The sequence below is a fragment of the Gymnogyps californianus genome, chromosome 2 (assembly GCF_018139145.2).
Source record: "Gymnogyps californianus isolate 813 chromosome 2, ASM1813914v2, whole genome shotgun sequence".
NCBI classification, from domain to species: Eukaryota; Metazoa; Chordata; class Aves; order Accipitriformes; family Cathartidae; genus Gymnogyps; species Gymnogyps californianus.
The window spans coordinates 25985150-26008601 of record NC_059472.1 but is presented as its reverse complement, the minus strand read 5'-3'; the positions used below and the strand labels follow the sequence as shown (position 1 = coordinate 26008601).

General features: G+C 41.3%; 1 protein-coding gene across 1 annotated transcript in view; it reads right to left on the bottom strand.

Annotated features, from left to right (window-relative positions):
- Nucleotides 1-18347, bottom strand: part of VIRMA (vir like m6A methyltransferase associated) — a 28144-nt gene extending 9797 nt beyond the window's left edge. Inside the window, exons 1-16 of the mRNA XM_050891010.1 lie at nucleotides 18285-18347; nucleotides 14756-14871; nucleotides 14426-14512; nucleotides 13973-14021; nucleotides 13184-13352; nucleotides 12147-12269; nucleotides 11319-11603; nucleotides 9432-10584; nucleotides 7899-8390; nucleotides 7001-7155; nucleotides 5187-5269; nucleotides 4632-4725; nucleotides 3951-4495; nucleotides 3135-3370; nucleotides 2121-2373; nucleotides 333-550 (exon numbers count right to left, since the gene is read on the bottom strand). Of these exons, the coding sequence (XP_050746967.1) occupies nucleotides 333-550; nucleotides 2121-2373; nucleotides 3135-3370; nucleotides 3951-4495; nucleotides 4632-4725; nucleotides 5187-5269; nucleotides 7001-7155; nucleotides 7899-8390; nucleotides 9432-10584; nucleotides 11319-11603; nucleotides 12147-12269; nucleotides 13184-13352; nucleotides 13973-14021; nucleotides 14426-14512; nucleotides 14756-14871; nucleotides 18285-18347 (4121 nt within the window). The remainder of the gene's footprint in view (nucleotides 1-332; nucleotides 551-2120; nucleotides 2374-3134; nucleotides 3371-3950; nucleotides 4496-4631; nucleotides 4726-5186; nucleotides 5270-7000; nucleotides 7156-7898; nucleotides 8391-9431; nucleotides 10585-11318; nucleotides 11604-12146; nucleotides 12270-13183; nucleotides 13353-13972; nucleotides 14022-14425; nucleotides 14513-14755; nucleotides 14872-18284) is intronic.
- Between the last annotated feature and the right edge of the window lie 5105 nt (nucleotides 18348-23452).

Genomic DNA, 23452 nt, shown 5'->3' with positions numbered 1-23452 from the left:
ACTGAGTGACTAAAAAGGGAAGGACACGAGCACTATATCTCATTCTAATCCTCCAGCCTTGGAGTGGGGAAATGGAGTGTACAAACCTTTTTTCAATGCTTTGTTTGTTTCCTGAAAGAAAGTGCTCCTGTGTGCATACTGCAGAAATGATTCAGAGGTAAAATCTCAAGTAAAGGAACACCAAAATACTGCGTAAAACACTGAAGCCCCAAAGAGAAATGAAAGTTCAGGTGCCTTATCCTCAACATTTCCTACTAGATGAGTAGGAAACTATTTCACATTGAAATTTTAAAATAATTCTAAGTTGTCAGCAATATCTTAAAATACCATACCTCTTTAAGTGATAGAAGCCATAGTCATGCTCTGTAAGGAACATCATTGTTCGGATACATGTCAGCAGACAACTGTAACTGCTCTCAGAATTAGTTAATGTTTCCATCAGACAGTCACAAATTAAGGGCATCAGCTCTTTGCTTGGTAAGGAGTTGGAAAGCTGCTCTGATTCAGACACAGAGCCTTCTGATGAACTTGGTAAAATGAGTGCAATATCCTGTAAAAAATTATTATTATGCATAGTAAAAAATGCATTCTGTATACCAGCAGTAAGTATAAACCACACATTAAGTCAGAAGCACTAGGTTCTTTCACTACCCCTTTATCATCTTATTCCAGTATTTCAGTTATTACTGACCAGTAAAATACCAATACAGAGTATCCTTTTTAATTTGGTTCTGCTAAAGGTTACAAACCACTATTGATTTTTAAAAACATAAAAGCTTCAAAGGGTGAAATGGGATAGCAGAGCCACAATTAAAAGCCAAAGAGTCATTGGATAATATGCATACAGTTTCTTGCCTAGGTAGTCAAACTGTCCCTTAATCTCAAAACATTCATCAAAATACGAGGAGCGGCTGAGGTCACTTGGCTTGTTCAGCTTGGAGAAGGCTGAGGGGTGACCTCATCACAGTCTACAACCTCCTCAAAGGGGGCAGTGGAGGAGGAGGTGCTGATCTCCTCTCTCTGGTGACCAGCGATAGGACACGAGGAAATGGAATGAAGCTGTACCAGGGGAAGTTCAAGCACATTAGGAAAAGGTTCTTCACTGAGAGGGTTGTCGGTCACTGGAACAGGCTCCCCAGGGAAGTGGTCATGGCACCAAGCCTGTCAGAGTTCAGGGAGCGTCTGGACGACGCCCTTAGTCATATGGTTTAGTTTTAGGTAGTCCTGCGAGGAGCAGGGAGTTGGACTCGATGATCCTTATGGGTCCCTTCCAACTTGAGATATTCTATGATTCTGTGGTTCTATGAAAATTAAGAGGCTGCAGACACCACCTAGGAAGTTTAAGATCTACTGCCCCCTCCACATTTTATATAAAATAAAACAAGACTGACTTTCACAATGAATTTGCATGGGCAAAGAGCCTTTGTTTATATGCAAATGGCTGATTAATCTCTACTGACCAACAATGCCCAAATGGCTTTTGCATAAGGGGGTAAGCACTAAAGCAAATAAATACGTGCAACTAGTAAGGCAAATAATGACATGCAAATCTGTGCACGCACCTAATGAGAAACTACCGGGGCTAGTCTATGAATCAGTTTTCAGACAACATTTCTTACCTTGCTCTAGTAACTTATGCTTTCTTTTTTTTTAACAGTGGAGTTTTATAGTAGCAGCATATCATATATCTCTCTATATTTGGAACACATTTTTTAAGAGGTTTCAGTTAGACAACTAAGAGATACACATTTATTCAACTAGGTAAGAGATGAACAGTGACAACTCAAGTTTTGCCAGTGGCCCACAGGGAGAAATGGCATCCCTCTCTCAGCTGAGGGGACAGTCAATCTTTGTGCCATTCAGTTTTTGGTCTCTAATGAGCTACCAGAATAGTGCACATAATGCAAAAGAGGTATCATAAAATGAAAGGATTTACATTCAAGAGCAACAAGACAGCAAGTCTGCCAAAGCAGCCAACCACACACATGTTTTCTTTTTGTGTTTTAACAATGTTGATGGGGTTTTTTGTCTTTGGGAAAAAAGCAGGCACCTAAGAAATAACCTCATTTAATTTGCCTCCTACAATTATCAACACATTATGCATTAAATATAGAACATACCTGATCACAGAGGGACTGCAAAAGGGAAGTTACATATTCAGCGCACTGTTGATGAGTGACATTGTCCCCAGCCGATCGCATCAAAGCCAAGAGTTCCTGGAAAACTTCTGCATACTTTTCATCACCTTTAGTAGTTCCATTGATAAGATGTAAAATAGCCAATTTACAAGCTTTATGTGAAGCCAGGGCATCCAATAAAGCAAGCAATCGAGTGGTCTGTCCAGTGTACTGTTTCTCCTTATCTTCTGTGTTGCTGAAAGGATATCAATGCACTTTGAAAAAGCTGTTTTAAAGTGATCTAAAAAACTATAAAAACAACCATCACAGGAGTCATACAATTACGCGTTTTTAAAAAAATGCCTAGTTTACACACTTAAACTTACAGTTTCATTTACTTTTTGAAAACTGCTCAACTTTCACTAAATGACTTCTGGTTGCATCATAAATTAACTAATCTACTATGCATTTAACATACTATGGGGCGTCTAATTGTATACGGATAAATATACTTTTATACAAACAGTATCTAATTCTATGTGGATAATTATGCTTTTAAATAAACAGTACTCATTGTTTCAAAACCCTCTGAATTTGTAGTATTCAACTTCCTCCACCTTACAAACATCTACACATTTTCCTGTAAGTATGCAAGTCCCAGTATAGCAAACTTTACTGGCCTACTTTTCTTATTTATATCAGATAGGTCCTTTAGAAACACTTCACAGATGAGGTAAGGCTTTGTAGAGACAGTCTGAAGAAAATCTTCCTAAAATACTTGCCATAAACATACAATGTGAAACTGTCTACATCAAAACTTAAAAGCATGAGATGGTTCCTTGGCAACATTAAGCATTACCAGGACACAGTATATAGCACTGGACTGAGAATTCATTCAGTTCATAATGGATAAGTAGTATTTCTGAAAGTATTTTCCTCCTGCTAAATCTACTGCACAGAACCAAGGTGAATTTAACAGTTCATTAAAGAAATATTTGCAATAGAAAACAAAGATACCTTTGTAGGTCTTCTACAATCAGATCCAATACAGTCCTCATGATAAGAAGAGCAGTGGGTGAAGCCAAGTCACACAACTGAACACAAATACGTCTCAACATATGCTGAATAGGCTGGCAAGATGAACCGGAGAAAGACCGAACTATCTCTTGTATCAGTTTGGCCTGAACATGAAGATGCATACTCCACAGCTTCCTGGTGTTGAGTGCCACTGAAATATCATGTGGTTCAATTACCTGCAGGAACAGAAGGAGAGGAGGTTTTTCCTTTCAGCTTTTAGCATAAAACCTGAATTCTGTCACAAGGTATAAACAAAGACTAAGTACTAATACTGTCCTCATCAAAAACATGGAATGCGATTTTCATTATTATCACTGAATGACAGGGCACGATTCCAGTAAATCAGGTATTCCTCTGGGAGCATGGGTTGTCACACACCTTTTATGCTTACTTATTAAAGATCACAAATTCAAGATCCATGCCAAAAGAAAGGAGAGCCTTAATATACCAAGAGTTTGGCATTCAGGGTTAAATTCAAAAGCTTCATAGCCAATCATTTAAGTAATAGAATGGGAGTCTAGACAATTTCACAAGGGACAAAAGAACAACATATGACTGCTATTTTAATTAAAAAAAGATGCTCCAAATAATAACAATTTTGTTTCTGATTAAAAAGATGTATCTTCAAAGAATCTATATGAACACAAATGCTGTACAGAAAATTTCACACATCTGTTTTTTTCTACAACTCCGAAAACGGTCTAAGGGTTATACATAATTAAAATTCTTTAAAAACTAAATAAATCTAAATTATACCTGAGTCGTCTGCATGGGCAGTGGAAGAGGCAACAATTCTGAAAGCAGTGTAAGTCCAGAGAAAAAGCCTTCAGGAATTCTCAAAATTGAGGACAGAACTTCCTTCAGCATTAAAGACCAAGTATTGTTCGCCAAAGTTTCTTCAGAAATGGTAAGTTTTTCATTAACACCTTGTGTAAAAGTCAGTAAGATATCAACAATGTCATTCTGAATTTTTTGTTCATCGCTATCTAAGCGGCCTGAGAGAGGAATAGAACACAGGAGCATGTGTAAAGAAACAAGTGCTGATGGAACACGCATGTCTTTGAATTCAAAAGATCCACCCCTCAGGAGTTCTGTTAGCATTGTTTTAAGGAGCATAAGTGTACAGCGGGCCATAGAAATAGTAGTAACTCTGTGAAGTGTGGTGCCCATGTTGACATGGAGTCGCCAAGGCTGAATAAGTACGCTGTTCAGCTTCTGTAATACCCGGATGAATGTGTCCATTCCCTCAGAAGAAAAGAGCTGAATAACTGCAAGATTCCATTTAAGGTCTTTCTGTTGACCTGTACGGAAAAGAAATAACATTTCTGTACGTCTAATTTCTCCTGGACAATCATAGTTACACTTTAGACATGTTTAAGTAGAAGACTCAGAAAACTAAGATTTCTATGTTAAGCAGCACAAGTATATCACCCATACCTTCTACCAGAGGTGGTGGACATGCAACATGACAAAGAACGCGAAGTGCAGTAGGAAGACCAACTCCATCTGCGGTCATCAAACTGTCAATATTCTTTTAGGAGAAAAAAAAAAAAAAGAAAAGAACCTGTATTACGAGGAAGGACTTTACAACAAGTATATCACTAGCTTAGTATTCCAATTCTGTACTTAGTTACTGTAAGTATTCCACAAAATTTAAGTTCAATTATTCCACCTTTTGGAAAGCAGTCACAAATATGGCAGAAGTAAAAAAAGGTGGGTCAACATTTGCGTGGTGGTTTTATGGGAAGCTAAAAGATGTAAATAGCTGGATCTTTGCATCACGTAGTTACCTTAGATTTTGTTTCAATAAATATAACTGAGTGCAAGAACTGGCCTAGATCATAAGCTTTAATAAAAACATCTATTTTGGATAATAGTATATATTTTTAAATATCATATGTTAGTACATACCTAAGATAAAACACCAAACTACAAAAGGTCTAAGCTTATAGAGCACAACTAAAAGATAGCATCTATCTGTATTTTACTAACCTGTTTGATATATTCAATGAGATTTGGAATACAATTTATTTCAAATCTAAGATTTTTCAAAGGTTCAAGCCACTTGCTGAGCTCTGGGGGAAAAAAAAGACTTAATCAAGTAACTTGTCAGCATTTACAAACACTAAACTTTTTTCAATAAAAATGTACTTAATTTACACAACAGGTACTAAGGCCAAGTGTGAAATTTGTGAGGCATACATTGCAGCTGTAGCCAGCTGAAAAGCATCAACAAAAATAAGACTTCAGAACAGGCAATACACTTCACATACACGAACACAATTTGGCTCAAGTCAACCCGAAAGCTCAAATAATCTTCATCTTCAAGAAAGCTGGAGAGGGACTTTTTACAAGGGCATGTAGTAACAGGACAAGGGGTAATGGCTTTAAACTGAAAAAGGGTAGATTTAGATTAGATGTGAGGAACAAGTTTTTCACTGTGAGGGTGGTGAGGCACTGGAAGAGGTTGCCCAGAGAGGTTGTGGATGCCCCCTCCCTGGAAGTGTTCAAGGCCAGGTTGGACGGGGCTTTGAGCAACCTGGTCTAGTGGAAGGTGTCCCTGCCCATGGCAGGGGGGTTGGAACTAGATGATCTTTAAGGTCGCTTCCAACCGCAACCATTCTATGATTCTATGATCTTATTATCTCTATTATTTGTAATTAAACATAATTTATAAAAGACACTAAGGGTCCCACTGTCAGCTAAAGAAAAAGCCATCAAGAGCAAGGACCAAAGCACACAACAGGCTGTTACAAACTGAATACAGAACTCTACTATTAAATGCCCAAATGGAGCCAATCTCTGCACCAGCAACACATACTCACTCTGGAAGTCCTTATAGATTAAAAATCTCTCTCTTAGTCCAGAACAACTTGAAAGTCCCAATTTTTGGGGACAAGAGATTTACAGTTTTAAAACCCATTGTTCCTGAAAATATTTAAAAGAATGTGAAGGTTCAAAGGTTGACTGGATATGAATTGACAACTATTCTCAGACTGATTTCATGATTTGGTTTATTAAACTAGCCCCGCTTCTCATGCAACTGTCTGATGATCAGATGAGGAGCAAAGAAATAAAAGCATGGCAGAGGAGGGAATTAAACTATAACTTTGAAGAATACTGATTTCTTTCAGTGCATTTAAGTTTTGGAAGAAATTATTGGTACGTCTACACAAGTCAGTTAAGCAGGGCAGAGCACAACTCTGGACATCAGAGTTTCAACGTTCAGGTGTTAGAATAGTCCCCAGCAGGCTTTTTCCAAATGACGTGGGCCTCATCTGCGAGTCAACACAAGCCAGGGAACACACCAAGACACAGTTTGGAGGTCAAAAGATTTAGTAACAGGGTAACATGGACTATTCCATGCCAGTTGGCCTAGGTGCCAGAAAACAGTCCCAGGATTATTTATTAGTATATAAAGACCCTATAAGGCTACATCACTAAAGGGAACAAAAAAAAAAAAATAAGAGTCAGCTCACTGACTAGTTAGTCCATTTTTACTAAAATTTGCTCTCCTATTTTCAACACAGAAATAACTTCAAACTTCCTGTAATTATCCAAAATTCATGGTAGTTAATATTACTTGAAAAATAATTTAACTATAAAGAATTTCCTATTTAACTCTCATTAACAGAAAAAAAATATTACACATTATCTCAGTGACTCAACTAATCAGTTGCAGCTGGAAAAGGAATTTCATTATATACATTATCCAAACCAGATGATCATGAAGCACCAATTACCCACATATAAAAGGTTTCTTCTATACATTCAAACAATTCAGTTGATAATGACACACACTGTACCTTGCAATTTGGTGTTATTTTCGTCTGCTTTACAAAGCTTCAGCAAAGGCGCTGAGTGCTGTTCCAGCATTTGGACATCACTGGAAGACTGAACCACCAGCAAAACAAGGATGCAGGCATAATTATAAGCAACTGACTTCTTAGACTTTGAGTCTCTGAAACAGCAATAAGGATTTTCTTTAGATCTCAGCTAATACAACTGGGTATTTGCTAGATTTTCATTCTTTGACACCTAAAAATCTACCTACAGAACTTTTAGCTTCACCAAGGATTGCCCCATATAATTATCAACCAAAAAAAACCCCAAACAACTTTCTCCTATGCTTTTCAAAAAGTGAAAGCTTTCTTTTACATTGACTTATTTATTTCAGCATCCACAAAAGATCAGTGAGTCAAGCAGCACACAAATCTTTTTCCATAACTTTGTCAGTTTTACAATTCTTGTTTTAAAAGCACTGCTACCTGAAGTAGTAAAACTGCCTGTCCAGAGAAAATGACTGTTTTTAACACTTATAAGAACTTAAAGAACTGAGAGATTCCCACCCCAGGGAAGTGTGCAGTGTCCAGTTTCCCCAGTCAAATCTTTTGCTTGTTTCAGTCAAATTTTATGGTTGAATGAGAACTGCCTATTTACTGATTTTTTCATATAGCCAAAAGTCTGACCTATATTACAACACCTTTGTGGATGACCTACACAGATTCTGGGTATTAAGTACTTGATTACAAATGACAGGTCTGATTTTCTATTACGTTCTTCTACTTAAAAATTGTTTTGTTTTTAAATAAAAACATCATGATCTAAAAGAAAAATAAATTTTAGATTTACTGAATTATTTATAAAAGACAGATACTTTTAAAATGTAAAAACCTAAAGGATATAAATAAATGCATAAATTACCCTAAAGCTTCTTTGGAATAGTACTCCATTAAAGTAATAAGACTTTGGAGATTTTTCTCCAGACTGAATACATGAGCCACAGCAGATCTTCCCACAGGGTTAAAGGTAATCAAGTAAAGGTTGTGAAGTGTTCCCAGCAGATCTGAATGGTCAGTCTCCTCACTGGCTGTGCACCGCTGAAAGTGACAGAATAATTCTGAAATGCACTGCAACGTCTGTGTTGAATGCAGGAGCCACAGGGCAAAAGTATCCTCATTGGCACCATCTGATTGAAGACCCTCCTCTTGATCCGGATCAGAAAACTGACAAAGTGCTCTAATCAACAAGTTCGTTGCTTCGTACTCGGAAATAAAGAAAAGAAGACCCTTCTGTGACTGTGCCAGGAAACGCAAAATATCTCGTATAGCTTGAAGCACACCTGGATGTGCACCTGTCACTGGAATAGACAGTAGCAAAGTAATGCATTCCAAGAAATGGTGACTATGAAGATATCTGAAAAAAACAAACAGGAAAATAATCAGTAATATTACAATCATCTGTCAACACTGCATAATAAATTATATAAAATTACATGCCTCCTAGCTTCAGTACTTATTGCTCTGTGGACTATGAGAAATAATAGCTAATTATGAAGTAATACAAAATTTTAATCTTACAAAACATAATTGCTATAATATTTACAGGAAATAAATCCCTAAATATAAAGTTCTGATCTCCAAAAAAAACCCCAAAACCAAAAAAACCTCACCTTATCTACAAACAAAATAACACTTTGTATTTTATTAAATTTGGTGTACCTGAATCATCATCAATGCTGCGTTAAATGTTTTAAGTGGGCTAAGAAATCAATCATTATAGCATATGTAAGAGGTGATTTGAAGACTCTGTGTGTGTAGATACTTATATTCAGCCATGACCTACACTGCTACTATCAAAGAAACCTGTTAGCATTTAGAGAAATACTTTCTAGACAGAAACTTGCTGACAGAGAAATAACGCATGGGATCCTTTAAATGGCTGAAGGCAGGCAGGCCTCGGCTCCTCTGCCCGTGTTGTGGAACAGTGAGCTACGCTGACACAACTGCACAACTGCTAACTGGGGCTGGCTTGTATCTTGCCAGCTCAGCATACAGACAGAGGTATTCCAGACTTGTTTTATCCATATGCACAGATGTGTTCCAAGACAACAAAGGGAAAACACACTAGATCTACAACAATTTTCAAATATGCACTTGTACAGCACCTAGCACAACTGGCCAGGATCTATGAATGCGACTGAAGTGTTAGCACGGTACCAGTAATAACAAGCGGTTAACTTCTTGTTATATGTACGCTAGGTTGATTGAAAGCCAACAAAATAACAGGTACATTAACTATCAAACTCTCTCAGACTTCATAAGCACAATTCAGAATCCTCCAATAAAGTAAAGTGAAACATCTACAAAAGTGTTAGTCAGCAAGGTCATCCTTAAAAAACATCTATATCAAGTTGGAGGACATACACTCTAGAAAGTGAACGTGCAAGTGCCATACCTAAACAGGACAGGGTAAGGATCATCCCTTTCTGGGGGGCCTGTAATGCGTGCCATGGTTGGGAAAGATTTCACAGGTGGCTGAATCATTGTATGAGGAGCAGTTTCCATCAAATGGAAGATTTCTTCAAGAAGACTAACAAGTTTTTCCATCTCTCCTTCACTTATATTAGAAGATTCCAAAAGATGATCCATGTCCATAGGAGCCTCCACATCGTTCTCATATTCTTGGTTGGTTCTTTCAAGTCCTGCCAAGTCCTGGTCCTGTTCTGGCTCCGTGTGATTAGGAAGAGAAGGAGTGTTCTCTGCTAACTGATCAACCACCTTTTTAATATCTGACAGAATCTCATAGAAGTGACATTTTTGGAGAATTGCAGAACCAGCAGTAACTACTCTCACAGTCTGATCTAACAGTATGAGTTCCAGGAGTTTCTGATAACCACTTTTTTCATGTACATCTCCACCACCCCTTAGAAACATTTCCATTCCCTCAGTCATACTAATAACACTATCCAAAGCTTTAAAAGCATTAAGTTTAAGGGAGGACGATACATGATCTGCAAACAACAGTTCAAGTAACACATTAATAACTCCTGCCTGCAAGAGTGCCATTATTCCTTGAGTCCCACATTCTCCTAACGACGATACCAATTTTGTCCCAGCTTTGAGTTGTCGGACATTCAAAGCAATGGGCTGTTTGAGAGCTACCTGAAGGTTTAAAGCTTGCAGGGTCCAGTCTACTAGCTGGGTAATATAGTCCTGCTTTGTGTCTTTCACCTGCAGGTAGCTCAATCCTTTTACTATTAAACTCGGAACTTCTTCTAACGCAGTGACCCACTTTGCACCCCTTTCCTCTTGATACAATTCCAACAGTTCAGTTAATTTAACTGAGGCTTCCACTGCCCCTGAATTTTCTTTTTCTGGGTCTTGGTCCTTTATTTTACCAACTTCATTTTCAAATACAGTCTTGTAAGGGCAGCTGAAGTATAAAAGAGGTCCAAGCTCCCTTTCAAAAGGTTCATATGTCACAGGAGGCACAGACGCCAGATCCTCAGGAGTATATTCGATATCAAAGCTTGGATACTTAAATGTTTCACGTTCCAGATCAGCAATTCCATCTTCATCACTTGAAATCTGCTCATATCCATCATCTCCTAAAAAGAAAAAGATTCAGTTATGAAATAAAATCAATTATGAATAAACCAGTTCATAACTGCAGAGAATTTTCTCAAAATAAAAAAGTAGTAATTTAGTTAATACAAATATTACTGGTTAGAGAATAATCATACACTAACATACAGAAAGCTTTCTCTCTCCAGATATAAGTGAAAGCTCCAGTTGACAGATTTTTTAATGTAATAACAGATACATTTAAAATGATGTACAAAGCAAAAAGTTTAACTAGGGTACACATTACTACAAGAATATTGTCCAATTTTCTTCCAATGATTGCATCTATCATAAAACTTCTAGCCTGAAATTTTGCATAGGCATGGGTGGGAACAAGAATAATACAAGAGGATGACTACTGACTTTGTTACATAAACAACTTTATTTGATTTTTAATTAAGAAATAATTTCTTTCACCACTTTCCTACATTTTTAAACAAAACAGATAACAGATCGAATATTCACTCTCACCTATACAAGCTGTATCTATTTTCCTCTATTTATAGAAAGTAACAGGAAGATTTACTATAAAGGAATAAATATTCCACAGCAAAATACTGTTCTCGAGAGATGTCAGAACCATAAATAAGGCAGGCAATGGTGCAGTGACTAAGGGAAAAAGATCCAGTTCTCTTTGCACCTAGTCATCATAATGGTACTGCCATCAAAATTTCATAAACCTGATTTTTTTTCCTTAACTTTTTACAACTTCACTTACCTTCACCTTCTTCCTCCTCTTCACCCTCTTCTTCATCTTCATCCTCCTCCTCCTCTTCCTCTTCCTCATCAGCAATACTCTCTACTGTATGCCCATCATCATCATCCTCCTCCTCCTCCTCCTCAACATCCACATCATCTTCATCTTCTCCTTCTTCTGGTTGATCTTCCTCCACTTCTCCATCATCAGAATACTGGCTTTCTTGATGAATGGATGTTCGATCAGGAGAAATGGGCTCAAAGTAATCCTCCCTATGGTCCACATCATCTTCTTTTTCCCCAACCACTAAAAACATATACAAAATTTAAGAAATAAGAGTACTTCTCTGAAATCCAACACTCAATAATATGTTTTAGAATTTTGCATTACGCATAGTGGAGATACAAAAAAAGCATCTTGAAGAAAATCTTGAGGGGATTTGACTGAACATAAGGAACAATCACTTAGTTCAGTAAGACTATAAAGAAACATGTAAAGAGTTCTTGGCACTTTTAACCCACACGGAGACCAGAGAACTCGGCAGATGCTGCAGAGGAATGGAGGAGAAGTGCAATGAATACCAGAGTCAACAGAACATTTATATAAAACATGAGCATGCTGTTCAAGCAGTGTATTGGTCAACAGCTGATATTCTCAAATCTTCTAAGTTTTAAATTGATACAATTTAACATAGCTGACAGATTTTCTTTCAAATCCCTTTCCTAAAACTGAATCTCTCCGGCAGGAGTAACAGCAGACAGAAAACCTCACACCGAGCAGGCACACAGAATTCTGCCTCCACTAAGCAGTGATGTGCAGCAGATAAAACACAGTCTGTTCTCATTCTACCTGACACTGGCATAGGTTCATCCTCATCATCATCAGGAGGAGGAGGGCCTGGAGGTGTCCTTGGTCCCCTAGGTTGTGGTCTTGGAGGGCTGCCATTGAACTGGTCTTCTTTCTCTCCATCAACTACATTTAATTGTGAAAATAAAAACTTGCATTTAATGGAATCACAGGAATCAAAGCAGGAAATTTTAGTTTTTTCATGCTACTTTTGACTAGAGAACACCTTCATTTCCCAGCTGTTATTTAATCCGTATTCTGCATCTGCAGCAGTTTTCTGAAGTCACTTTTGATGTAAACAAGAACTACATCAATAAGCAAGCTTATTAACACTATTGATGGTTTTTTTAATATAATACTGGGTTAAAATTAACATAGGTAATTGCCATTTTTGGCTTTGACACTAGCAATACTCTAACTCTACCAATAATATCTGAGTTACTTTTAAAAAAAAGTTTACATTTTAATTAACTGTTTTTTACAGTTTATAACTGTTTTTTACTACATAGAGTATTCAAATTTTGCAGTCCAACAGCTGTACCTTGAACAAGACAGTCCTAATTTTAAATCTAAAACCAAAATTGGAGCAGAAACTTGATCATGGATTCTATTCATGGCTATTCTAACACCAATGCAAAGGAAGCACTCTTCTGTAATGTACTTTATATACAAGTCACAAAAGGAAAGCTAATTATGACTGTGAAATTTTCTTGTTATGATTTTAATACTATTCTAATCACTTTGAGATTTCAGTCATCTAAATTTTAACAAGTTCACACAAATTAAACTGCATTTTGGCCATCCTAAGTAATTAGCAGTAGATCAAGTAATCCACTCTCAAAAAAGCACTAGACAAGAATCTACTTAAAACCATTCAATATAAATCTAAAAGAAAATACAAAACTAGAGGACAAAGACATAAAGCTAGAAAAATAAAGCCACTGAAATCTAAAATGTGAAAGAATTGGGGTTTTTTCAGATGGGATACTATAATGTTGGTTGGTTTTTTTTTTAAATCTATGCCTTCTCACAAGGCTTACCATGTTTCGGGTTTCTTTTCAAACCAGGCTGTTGCTGGGGAGGTGGTGGCGGAGGTGGGGGTGGAGGAGGTGACTCTCTCTCATGACTTATTACCCTGTCAACTGAGCCATATATTGCCAAAGTCAGACAGTTGTACCACCCTCTTAAAACCAATCCATCTGTGTTGACCTGGGTTTTTTTAAAAAGAAAAAGCACTTAAAAACAACACAACACAACTTCAGAAAAGTTACTTTATTTTAATATCACTGTATCAGTATCTGCATAAAAGCAAGAAAGGAGAACCGAACATTAAAGTATCTCTTTACCTCACATTTTGAAAACTGAGAAGACTTTAAATATATCAATCATTACAACAAATAAATAATCTTTCTCTAAAAGCATTCAATTCTTCGCAATATATTTCCTAATCTACTACAGCCTATTAATGAAAAAAAAACATTACCGTGGGTCACACAAACACTGATCTGAATGAAATAAACCCAAACAGAACTGAAAATGATGTGTTTAGCTGTGGCCTGCAGCCACAACGTTCTGATTCATCTTTGCTTATAAGTAGTGGATAGTTCTGTTGGTAATCTCCATAGGAACTGTCAAGCAATCAAATCTTCTACAACTCATGCCAGTGTAGATTCAGACTCTAAAGTAATGAGTATCTGAACTACAGGCAGGTTTTAGAATAAGATCTTAAACAACAAATGCTTTATACAGTGCTAATGCACCACACGCAACCATATTTATACCTAAATGACAGACATGTAGAAAAGGAGGTTTAAATTACATTGCGTTACCTTTGCATTGGGTCTGAAAATAATTGAAGTGTTTTCATCATATTCAAGGCTGTTAAGTAAAATATACAAAGTTATTTTTCCATTAATGTAAAGCATGTTTACAGAAATGAAACACAGCAGTACTAAACACATAAGCCAATAATAAAACACTGAACAAACACGTGCTCTTAAAAACAAGAGTGCAAAATCACTTATTTCTACAAAATACTTTTCATTAATATATATGGGCTCTGTAAGTTTAAAAATAACAGAATGTTCTCTTCTTTTAAGCGCGAACCTCTGTCCTCCCACACAGATTGAAGGAAAAGGGCAAGAACACAAACTAGCAAAAAACAGACCAAACATGAAAATCACGGGAGATACGGATTTCCTATTCTGCATTTTATGCACTAAAAAATTCTCAGGAAGAAAAGGTAGATAATGAAGTCATGCACGAATCTTGAAAGTACTTACCTCCCCAGCCTATCAAAAACAGGGGCACTTGGCTTGCTGACATTGTTGAAAAACAAGTCCAGTTGAAATGTATGTGGGGATGTCTCTCTGGAAACAGAACAAAAGTAAAAATTACACCCTTTGAGCTTCTTATCAGAGTAAGTAGGACTAACAAGGGAAAAAAAACTTTAAATTATACCGTTTAAATAATTCCCCAAAATAATTACAAGTTCAGCAGACACATAAATGCATTTTACCTTTTTATACAGGAGGTTCTATTGAGATATACAAGTTCAAGAAAAAATAACAGGAAGGTGCTCCTGAATCAGACACCCAGTATCTTTCACTTACCCATAAGCCCTATTGTCAGGCAAACTTGTGTGAGCTCTCACTCCTGGAGGAATGACACGTACTTCATTTATGTAAACCACACATGGAAAACGAACTACATCTATATTGGTACTTTGCTACAAAACAAAGAATAAAGAAAGTCTAAGAAATGTAAAATGGAAACAACATAATGTACTCATATTCTTTATTAAACAAATTAAGGCTGCAATCCTAACAATTACAAAAGTCAATTATGTAAAATGTTAAATGCTATTAAACTAAAAGATTTTTTTTCTTCTGGCACTTTTCATATATTTAACACTTGTTCATAGAAAGTGTTACTGGTTTATTTATATCATTAGTTCCCTTTATTTGCAAGAATCTTTTACACAGCAACAAGTTTTTCTCTAACAGAAGGTATGCTGGTAAGGGCAAAAACTGGAACTTAAATTATTAAAGAAAACCTGAGTATATAGTTCCCTTTTAATAAAACATATCAAGTTTATAATTAAAGAAAAAAGAAAATGTGTGTTTTAATTTTAAACACTAGCAAATGTTATATTTCAAACGTAATATTAGAAATAATAATGATACTACAAATGTTTTGCTAGACCTGTACAAACATTCTGTACAATGCTTATTTCCCCAATTTTGCAACAACATCTGAAAACCTTTTGCAAATAACATTTCTGTTTACAACACAGAAATAGCAAGTATGAAGAAATGTTATGCTTCAGCGCTCCTAAAAGATGTTTGAGCAAACTAGGAAGTAATCAGAAAGACAGTGACTTCCCATGTAGCAGCCACCAAATTAATGCTGAAAGTCTCCTCTCGCTAGATTCACTATACTACGTCTTATTATATTTATACATCATCTCTATCATATATACACTCACAAAATAGTAAACATAGATCAACTGTATGTTCAACTGTAAGCATATAAAGACTTTCTCGAACAGAAGCTCAGAATCCCGTTTCTCACTGTTTCCAATTAGCAAACTGGATTACCAAAGACTGCACTAGCAAAAAAAAAAAAACAAAAGAAACCAAAACCAAACAACTGATCTAAGTGTCTACCAACATAACTAAAAAATGAAAATTAAAAAACAAATTGATCTGCAGCCAAAAGTCATATAACATTGTCCTGGTTTTGGCTGGGATAATTTTCTTCCTAGTAGCTGGTATAGTGTTATGTTTTGGATTTAGTATGAGAATAATGTTGATAACACACTGATGTTTTCAGTTGTTGCTAAGTAGTGTTTATACTAAGTCCAGGACTTTTCAGCTTCTCATGCCCTGCCAGCGAGAAGGCTGGAGGGGCACAAGAAGTTGGGAGGGGACACAGCCAGGACAGCTGACCCAAACTGGCCAAAGGGATACTCCATACCATATGATGTCATGCCCAGTATATAAACCAGGGGGAAAGCTGGCCACGGGCTGCTGCTTGGGAACTGGCTGGGCATCGGTCAGCAAGTAGTGAGCAATTGCATTGTGCATCACTTATTTTGTACATTCTAATTCTTTTATTATTATCATTATTATTATTATCATTATGATGAGTTTCTTCCTTTTCTGTCCTAGTAAACTGTCTTTATCTCAACCCACGAGTTTTACTTCACCCCCCCCCCCCGATTCTCTTCCCCATCCCGCTGGGGGGTGGGGAGTGAGCGAGCGGCTGCATGGTGCTTAGTTGCCGACTGGCGTTAAACCATGACAAACTTTCATCACAAACAGAAAGCAAAAGAAACCCCCAAATTACCAGCTTAAGGCAAGAAAGTACTAAGATTTTTAGAAAATGAATAAACAAAGAAATAGTCACAAGTGACGTTTTAAAAATAATATTTAAGCGTGTGCTTTTCGGCATGTATTACTGTCATTTAATAAGAAATCTATGCATACAAGCAGGATGGTAGAACAAAAGGAACCCCGCTATGACACGGAGTATAGCTTTATTAAGAGGAATGGGGTGACTGTAGCCTGCAAGGAGTGACGGCTGTGGGAGCTCTTTGTTTTGCCTTTAAAAAAGGTATATGTGTCTCGTGGGAGATTCAGATACCTGAAGAAAGGGCTGCTGCTGAGGAGGCTATATCCCCAGCAACACTGCCCAAAGAAAGACAAATTCCTGCTTAAACGATATGGGATTATGCCCTGACAGCCACGCATCAACATCATCAGCATAGCAAGTGAATCCAATCCACTTTCCCTCCAAAACATTAAAAAAAAAACTACAGCAGAACTGCTCAACACATGTTAAACTACATAACTAAGCCAAATAAGTAATTTTATTACAAAACTCAGCAGTACTTTTCAAGAACTGCAAGTTCCAAGGCAAGACTCATGATCCATTTAGCTGAAGAATTAGTATAACATAAAAAAGGCTTTTCTACAGCATGTAAAATACATTTTGGGTTTTTCTTTAATAAAAATTCAATATGGTTCAGGTTTGGAAAATGTCACTGGCAAGAATGAAAGTGCCAGAAAACATTATACACAATTAAAAACATTCAATAAGAGAACATACTATCCTGGAGGGGAACAGGAGTGGCTAGTGTTTCCTACCCAGGGGAATGGCAGTGGCTAGCGTTTCCTGCCCAGTACTGTCTTAAATAGTAGAATTAAAAATGCATGTGGGTCTCTCTGATCCTGGCAGCTAGAAAGGACTCCAGAATAACTTCCCATTTGTTTTTAATTGCAGCATCAGCTCAAAATACTTAATTTTCTTTCCCTAATGCCTAACCATGAACATAGTTGAGATATTCTATGATTCTATAACATCTTTCTCATGTTACACTACACTTTTCATTTTCCCCCTGATGGTCCCCTTCTTTCTCCCTGAACAGCACAATGGGCTGAGCCCTGGGCAAACCTGCTGCAACACAAGCAACTTCAAGGATGCTCAGGATCCCAATAGCCTCAAAGTGGAATATTTGCACAACCTCCCGCTGCTAGAGCAAGCTTGAAATATTCATTTTGTTCACGATGCATGCAGACTGCATAAATCTAAGGGAATATCTCACATACACACAAATACCTCTCCTGCTCATTAGCTACAGAAAGGCATTAAGTATCTCACAAGTGGCTGGGTATGGCCCTCTCCCTGACCTTCTCCCTTACGTACTTCTCGAATCAGTTTTATCCTCTTTGTTTCCCGCTAGGCTCCCCTCCTCGTTACCTCTAAATATTTGCTCTTTTCCTACCACCGTACCCTCCCCTCAGCCCTCTGCCAGCGGCACCCCGGGCTGCCAGGACAGCAGTGGGCGAGGCGCACCGCGGGGTCCGGCGCCGCGGCCCGAGCAAGGCTTCGGGGACAAGGCGGGGAGGAGGCCGAGATCCCCCCTCAGCGGGCATCTGCCCAGGGGCTGCTCCCTCCTGCCCGGCCACCCGCCGAGGCGAGGGCCACCGCCGAGGCCTACCCCAACCCCGCTCGCCCCAGCGGTGCTCCGCGCCCCGCAGCCCGGGGAAGGCCCCGGCGCGGGCAAGAAGGCGCCGGCAGCAGCCGGGAAGAAGGAAGAGGAGGGGAGCGGCGGTCTCAACGCCCCCGCCGCGTTACCTCCGCGCTCTGGTGCTTGAACGTGTCTAAAAACAGCAGCTCGGTTGCGGTGTCCACCGCCATCTTGGCTCGGCCGAGGGGGAAGGGCTTCCGGGCGGCAGCGCGACCGCTTCCGGGCCGCCGCCGTGCCCGGCAACGGGGCGGGGCTGAGGCAACGGGGCGGGGCTGCGGCGCGGGGCGGGCGCCGACCGTTGCCCCTCCCGCGCGGGACCCGCTGTCCTCGGCGCCGTGAGGGGAGATAGAGCTGGGGCGGTCTGCGGTGCGGGGCTCCCGGCGGGCGAGGCCTCAGACCTGCCGCCCCTGCTGCCCCCCGGCCCGGGAGAGGTGCGGGGTCACTCGTGGCGCTGCCAGCTGTACTGGACCAGAGCAAAGGCTCGGGGAAGGAGAGCGGGGAGGCCGGGCGGGCTTTCCCCTCAGCGATGGCTGCCCACTGGAGACAGCGGAGGGAGAGCTGCGGGTCAGCGGCGGGAGCGGGGTCGGTGCCGCGGCACTCGTGCCTGCGGGGCGAGCTTGTGAGCAGGGGGGTGGTGCCCCTGCTCTCCAGAGACGCAGCTCGGTGTGCATCGCCGTGGCTGGGCGCCACTGCAGGCTGCTCCAAGCCTGCCTTCTGCTCGGTTTCACAAGATTTAGCTCCGGCTCAACACTGACTAAATTCAGTCCTGCTTGAGAAATTTCCTTTGCGGCCTTTCCGTATTTAAAACGAACCCTTTTCAGATGTAAGAAATTGTCACTTGTCTCAAGTACGTGTAGAACAATTCCTGGCAACCTTTCCGCAGGTCCTGATGTTCTCATTTAGCATCCAATGCCCTTCTGCAACAGCAACCAAGTTGTACGCACTTTAGAGACGCCATGAAGCCAAAGTCAGCCCGTGGCCAGGAGAATGATGTAGAATTGATCTTACGCAAGCGGTGTGTGGTTACACAAGTCTTGTGTACAAGCTGTATGTCTGTAACAGTAAAACTGCACCATGTGCCTTTAGAGGAAGTCTAGAAAAGGGTGTGTAACCTCTCTGAACTGCTGACTGGAGCCTCAGCCGCATACCTGCACTTTCCTTAATGGTGATAATTATACCTTATTATCTGCATCTTGTTTCTGGAACAGCTTCTTAATGAAATCAGCTGTTTTGTGTGCGCACCAGGAATTGGTGAGTCCCTTTTTTGTTTCGGTAGCTAAGCTTGCCGCTCTCTCAGCACTCGAGTTTAACTTGCACCAGGAGTGGCAGTCCTCTAGGTTGGACTTTACATGAAAACGTTGCATCAGTTTGAACAAGGCTGTGGTTCAATACATCGATTTTCAGTGGCAAAACTCGTTCAGGAAGTTCCTGTCCCCGCACCACGTGTTGGGGAGCTGGGCCACAACGCACAGTTCCACAACCAGTTTTATTGGCACACTTGAAGAGGTGTTTTGTGGCAGTGCAGGGAGACTCATCGACTGGAATTGCTTCTGAATCCACTGAAAACATGGTACTGCCTCCTCATGCTATTTCAGCAGATGTAGTTAAAACACTGCAAATCCCTTCACAGAAACATTTCAGAATTTGAGAATCAAGGGGCCTCCTTGGCCACGCTGGCAGATTTGCCCGCTCTCATTCTTGCCCCGAGCTGGGACCCTCTCTCGTCCTGATGGATAAACAGATCTAAACTCCTGGAGTTAAATATAAATTTTTTATGTAGAAAAACAAAAAACTGTATAAGTATTTGCTAAAGTAGCATAATGCCTTACAGCTGCTAGTGACACTTGCCATGGCTTATTTTGGTTATGTTTATGGGCTCTTTGGAGACTTGTACGCGAGAGTAGCTTTGCAGATCTACTCCAAACATGGGCATCGTCGCACGTACCATTGTGCCGGAGGATCGCAGTCCCAGTCAGATGGCTTCTCTCCTGGGACAGCCTGGAACAGTATTGCAACCAGGTCAGCTAGTGCGAGTAGTTTCAGTAACTGGCAGGGGAATTCCAGCCCTGCGTTTTTATCTGCAGTGACTCCCTCGCTGCTGGTAACAGCTACGGCTCTGAATGTGAGAAGAATCAGCTTTGCAGGATTAAATTCAGCTGGCTCTGAATGCAATGTAATTGATTTCAGCACATGGCTGGGCTTACAAGTCAGTGGCATTTCTTTGCTGCAAGGTAAAGCAGCAGTGTTTGAATGTCACACCCAGTTGCACGATTTCAGGGAACGATTTGGGTATCGGTAGAGAGTTGTTTATTGACTGATGAAAGTGGAGAAAAAAGAATTTGGTTAGCAGCAGCAATTAGAGAGATTAAAAAACAGGTGGTGGTAACCATTAACACATTCCAACAAAATTATGCAGCTCTGCTGATTCTCCCATTCCAGTTGTAAAAAGTTGATATTCTGAAAGAAAACATGAGCACTGATGGGGAAGAGTGATACAGGTGGGAGACCTGGCACGGAACAACGGTCTGCGCAGGGAAGGATAACAGAGTTGCAGGTGGTATTGGGGTGAATTGAAGACCCTCCTATAAAGGAATAAAGCAGGGTAGGAGACACAGAACTTGCAGGAAAAACCTGGAGACAAAAGCAGGGTGGGAGATGCAGAACTCGCAGGAAAAACCTGGAAACAGTGAGATGTGCAAAGTCACCGCTTTGTTCAAAATAAACTGGGAAGAACGGGGTCGATGGTGAGAGAAGGAAGCTTCAGGAACATGGGGGAAATAAATAAGAGGGCACATAGGTCTCTTGCCGTGGTCAGGGGGTGCTGTTAAGACCAGCTCCTTGGCACGAAGGAAGGTGTGAGTAGTTTCAGAAATGTCCTGAAACAGAAAGTGGCACAAAAGGACGCATGGTGGGAAACCAGAACTAATACAAAAAGGACAGAGAAACAGTTACGCTGAGATTAGCAAAGGGGCTGGAAATTAGACAGCCGGACAGCCGGCAGGAAGCAGAAGGAATATCAGAGGAGAGAAATACAGCAACAAGGTGCTGGGAGGAGCCTTGAGAGGTCGTCGTGCCCCAAAGCGGCCTAGTACGTTCCTGTAGGTAACAACACTGGTGTCATGTGGAAGGTGACGCTTCATGCAAAGACTATGCTTAACCAGGCCCGGGGATAACGAACGGCCAGGGAGAAGCAACTGGAATGGGAGTACACAAACGCCAGGAGCCTGGGCAACACAACACAGGAACCTGAACAACTGGTGCGTGTTGTCAGACCAGACAGTGCAGGCATGAAAAAAGGAGGGTGGAATGGGAACTGTGACTGGAAAACAGACATTTTAGGGAATGTGTTACCCAAGAAAGAGAAAAATAAAAGGTAATGGCACTACAGTAGCAATTAGTGGCAAGCAGCTTCCAAAATAAATAAATAAATCAAACACGGATTAATCAAGAACCCAAAAGGCGTAATAGGAATTAAAAATACTTTTAGGGTACAGCTTAACTTATGAGAGGGGTTACCATACATAATGGCAGCCTGCTGTAGCAATAAGCCGGGGAGTCTGATGCTCCTAGATGGAAAGAGACAAGATAGGACGAGACAATAAGGCATAAGAGGGAAGAAAAAAAGAAATGTGTAAGCCAGAACACAACAGATCACCAGTAAAGGAACAGGTACCCATCCAAAAACCGTTCTGACAAAGACAAGGGCTGCATCTCAAAAGCCAAGCAGACATTGGGAAGGAAACCGTCTAGAATGGATGATGAAGTTTCACTGAAAGACAACCAGCCAACCAAGCAAGCATTAGCTATCTGGCATGCTCCAATGTGAAGTCATTTCAGAAATGTACTTCTGGACTTTTTTGCTAAAGTATACAGTTTTTTTTGAAGAAGAAGTTGCACCAAACTAAGACCTGAAAGGGAAACTGTGCAAAGAAATCCTCTATACCATCGAATCCCTCCGCTCCAGGCTAGGCAAAGGTCACAAAACTAATTCCCTGTGTGAGGACCAACCCCGCTCCTCAGATGCTGAGTACAGATCAGCTGCAACCGCCGCTGAGGACACACACCCCAGTGCTCCGCTTCACGTATGATTTACTCAATGCATCAGAAAGTCAGAAGACAAATGCACAAAGAAAACCAGGTGCTCTAACTCTCTGACAAAAGGGGCACGATTAGCTCGGGTGTTTCCTGATGCCAGGTTCACGTGGCCAATTTTAGCTACCGCTTTTAAAAACTGGAGGAATTAATTTGCCATCTTTACCCCTCAAATTGCAGTATCTGCTATCGGTGAATGCCATTTTTGAAATCTTGTACCAAAAAGGGAGAAAATTACTCCAGCCACCCTCCGTCGTGCAAAGGCTGTCTATTGAAGCACATGAACTATCAAGCAGGAATTTGGTGGCAGTCCCTGAAGGAGACCCGCGCTGCACCAGGGCAGGACAAGGCTGCCCGGGCACTACGTGGACTGGTCAGCGGCTGACAGAACCCCCAGCGCTTGTGAAACACATCCTCTCCCTTCCTGCCAAACCAAGTGCGTATGCCTTAATAAAAGATCACCTGAAGAGAGGCTGTTGTCACAAGGACCAAAAGCACCACCGTTCATCGAGGGAAGGCTGTGACAGCCAAACCAGCCAGCTCTTAACGCACGCCTGGACCCGCCGTGCCAGGGCGGTACGGCGGCTGCCACGCCGCTGCCTTGAGCGCGACAGAGGAAAAGGCTCCGCCGTCCCGAGCCCGCTCGGCTCCCTCGGCAGGAGGTGCTCCCGCCGGCATCCGGCCCGCGCACCGCCACGGTGCTCCCTGGCACCGCACGGCCCGGCCCGGCCCCGGCGGCCCCCGACGGCCGCGCTCGCCCCGCGCCGAGGGCGGAGACCCGCCGGGGCGGCTGCGGGCGGTGTGGCCATCTTCCCTCCTCTTCCGTCCAGGCGGACGGGGCTGCTGGCCGCCCGCCCGCCCGCCCGCCCGCGGACGCAGGGCCGACCTACCCTCCCCGCCCTCCCTCCCTCCCCGCCCGTGACATGTCCCGGCAGGAGCGGGCGGTCCCGCCCGGGCCCGCTCCTCTCCGCCGTCCCGTCGGTGAGGAGTCGCACCTTCCCGGGTAGCGCGCCCCGACGGCGGGAGGCGCAGCCCGGCAGGGTCCGGGCCCCCGTCGGTGCACGTTGGGGCTCCTCGGAGGCCCGGAGCGGCTCCGGACAGCTCGTCCGCCGCTGCCCCCCCCCCCCCGCACCCCGCCCGCAATCACGGACCCCGACTCCGCCAACCGCCCACCCCCCCGCGC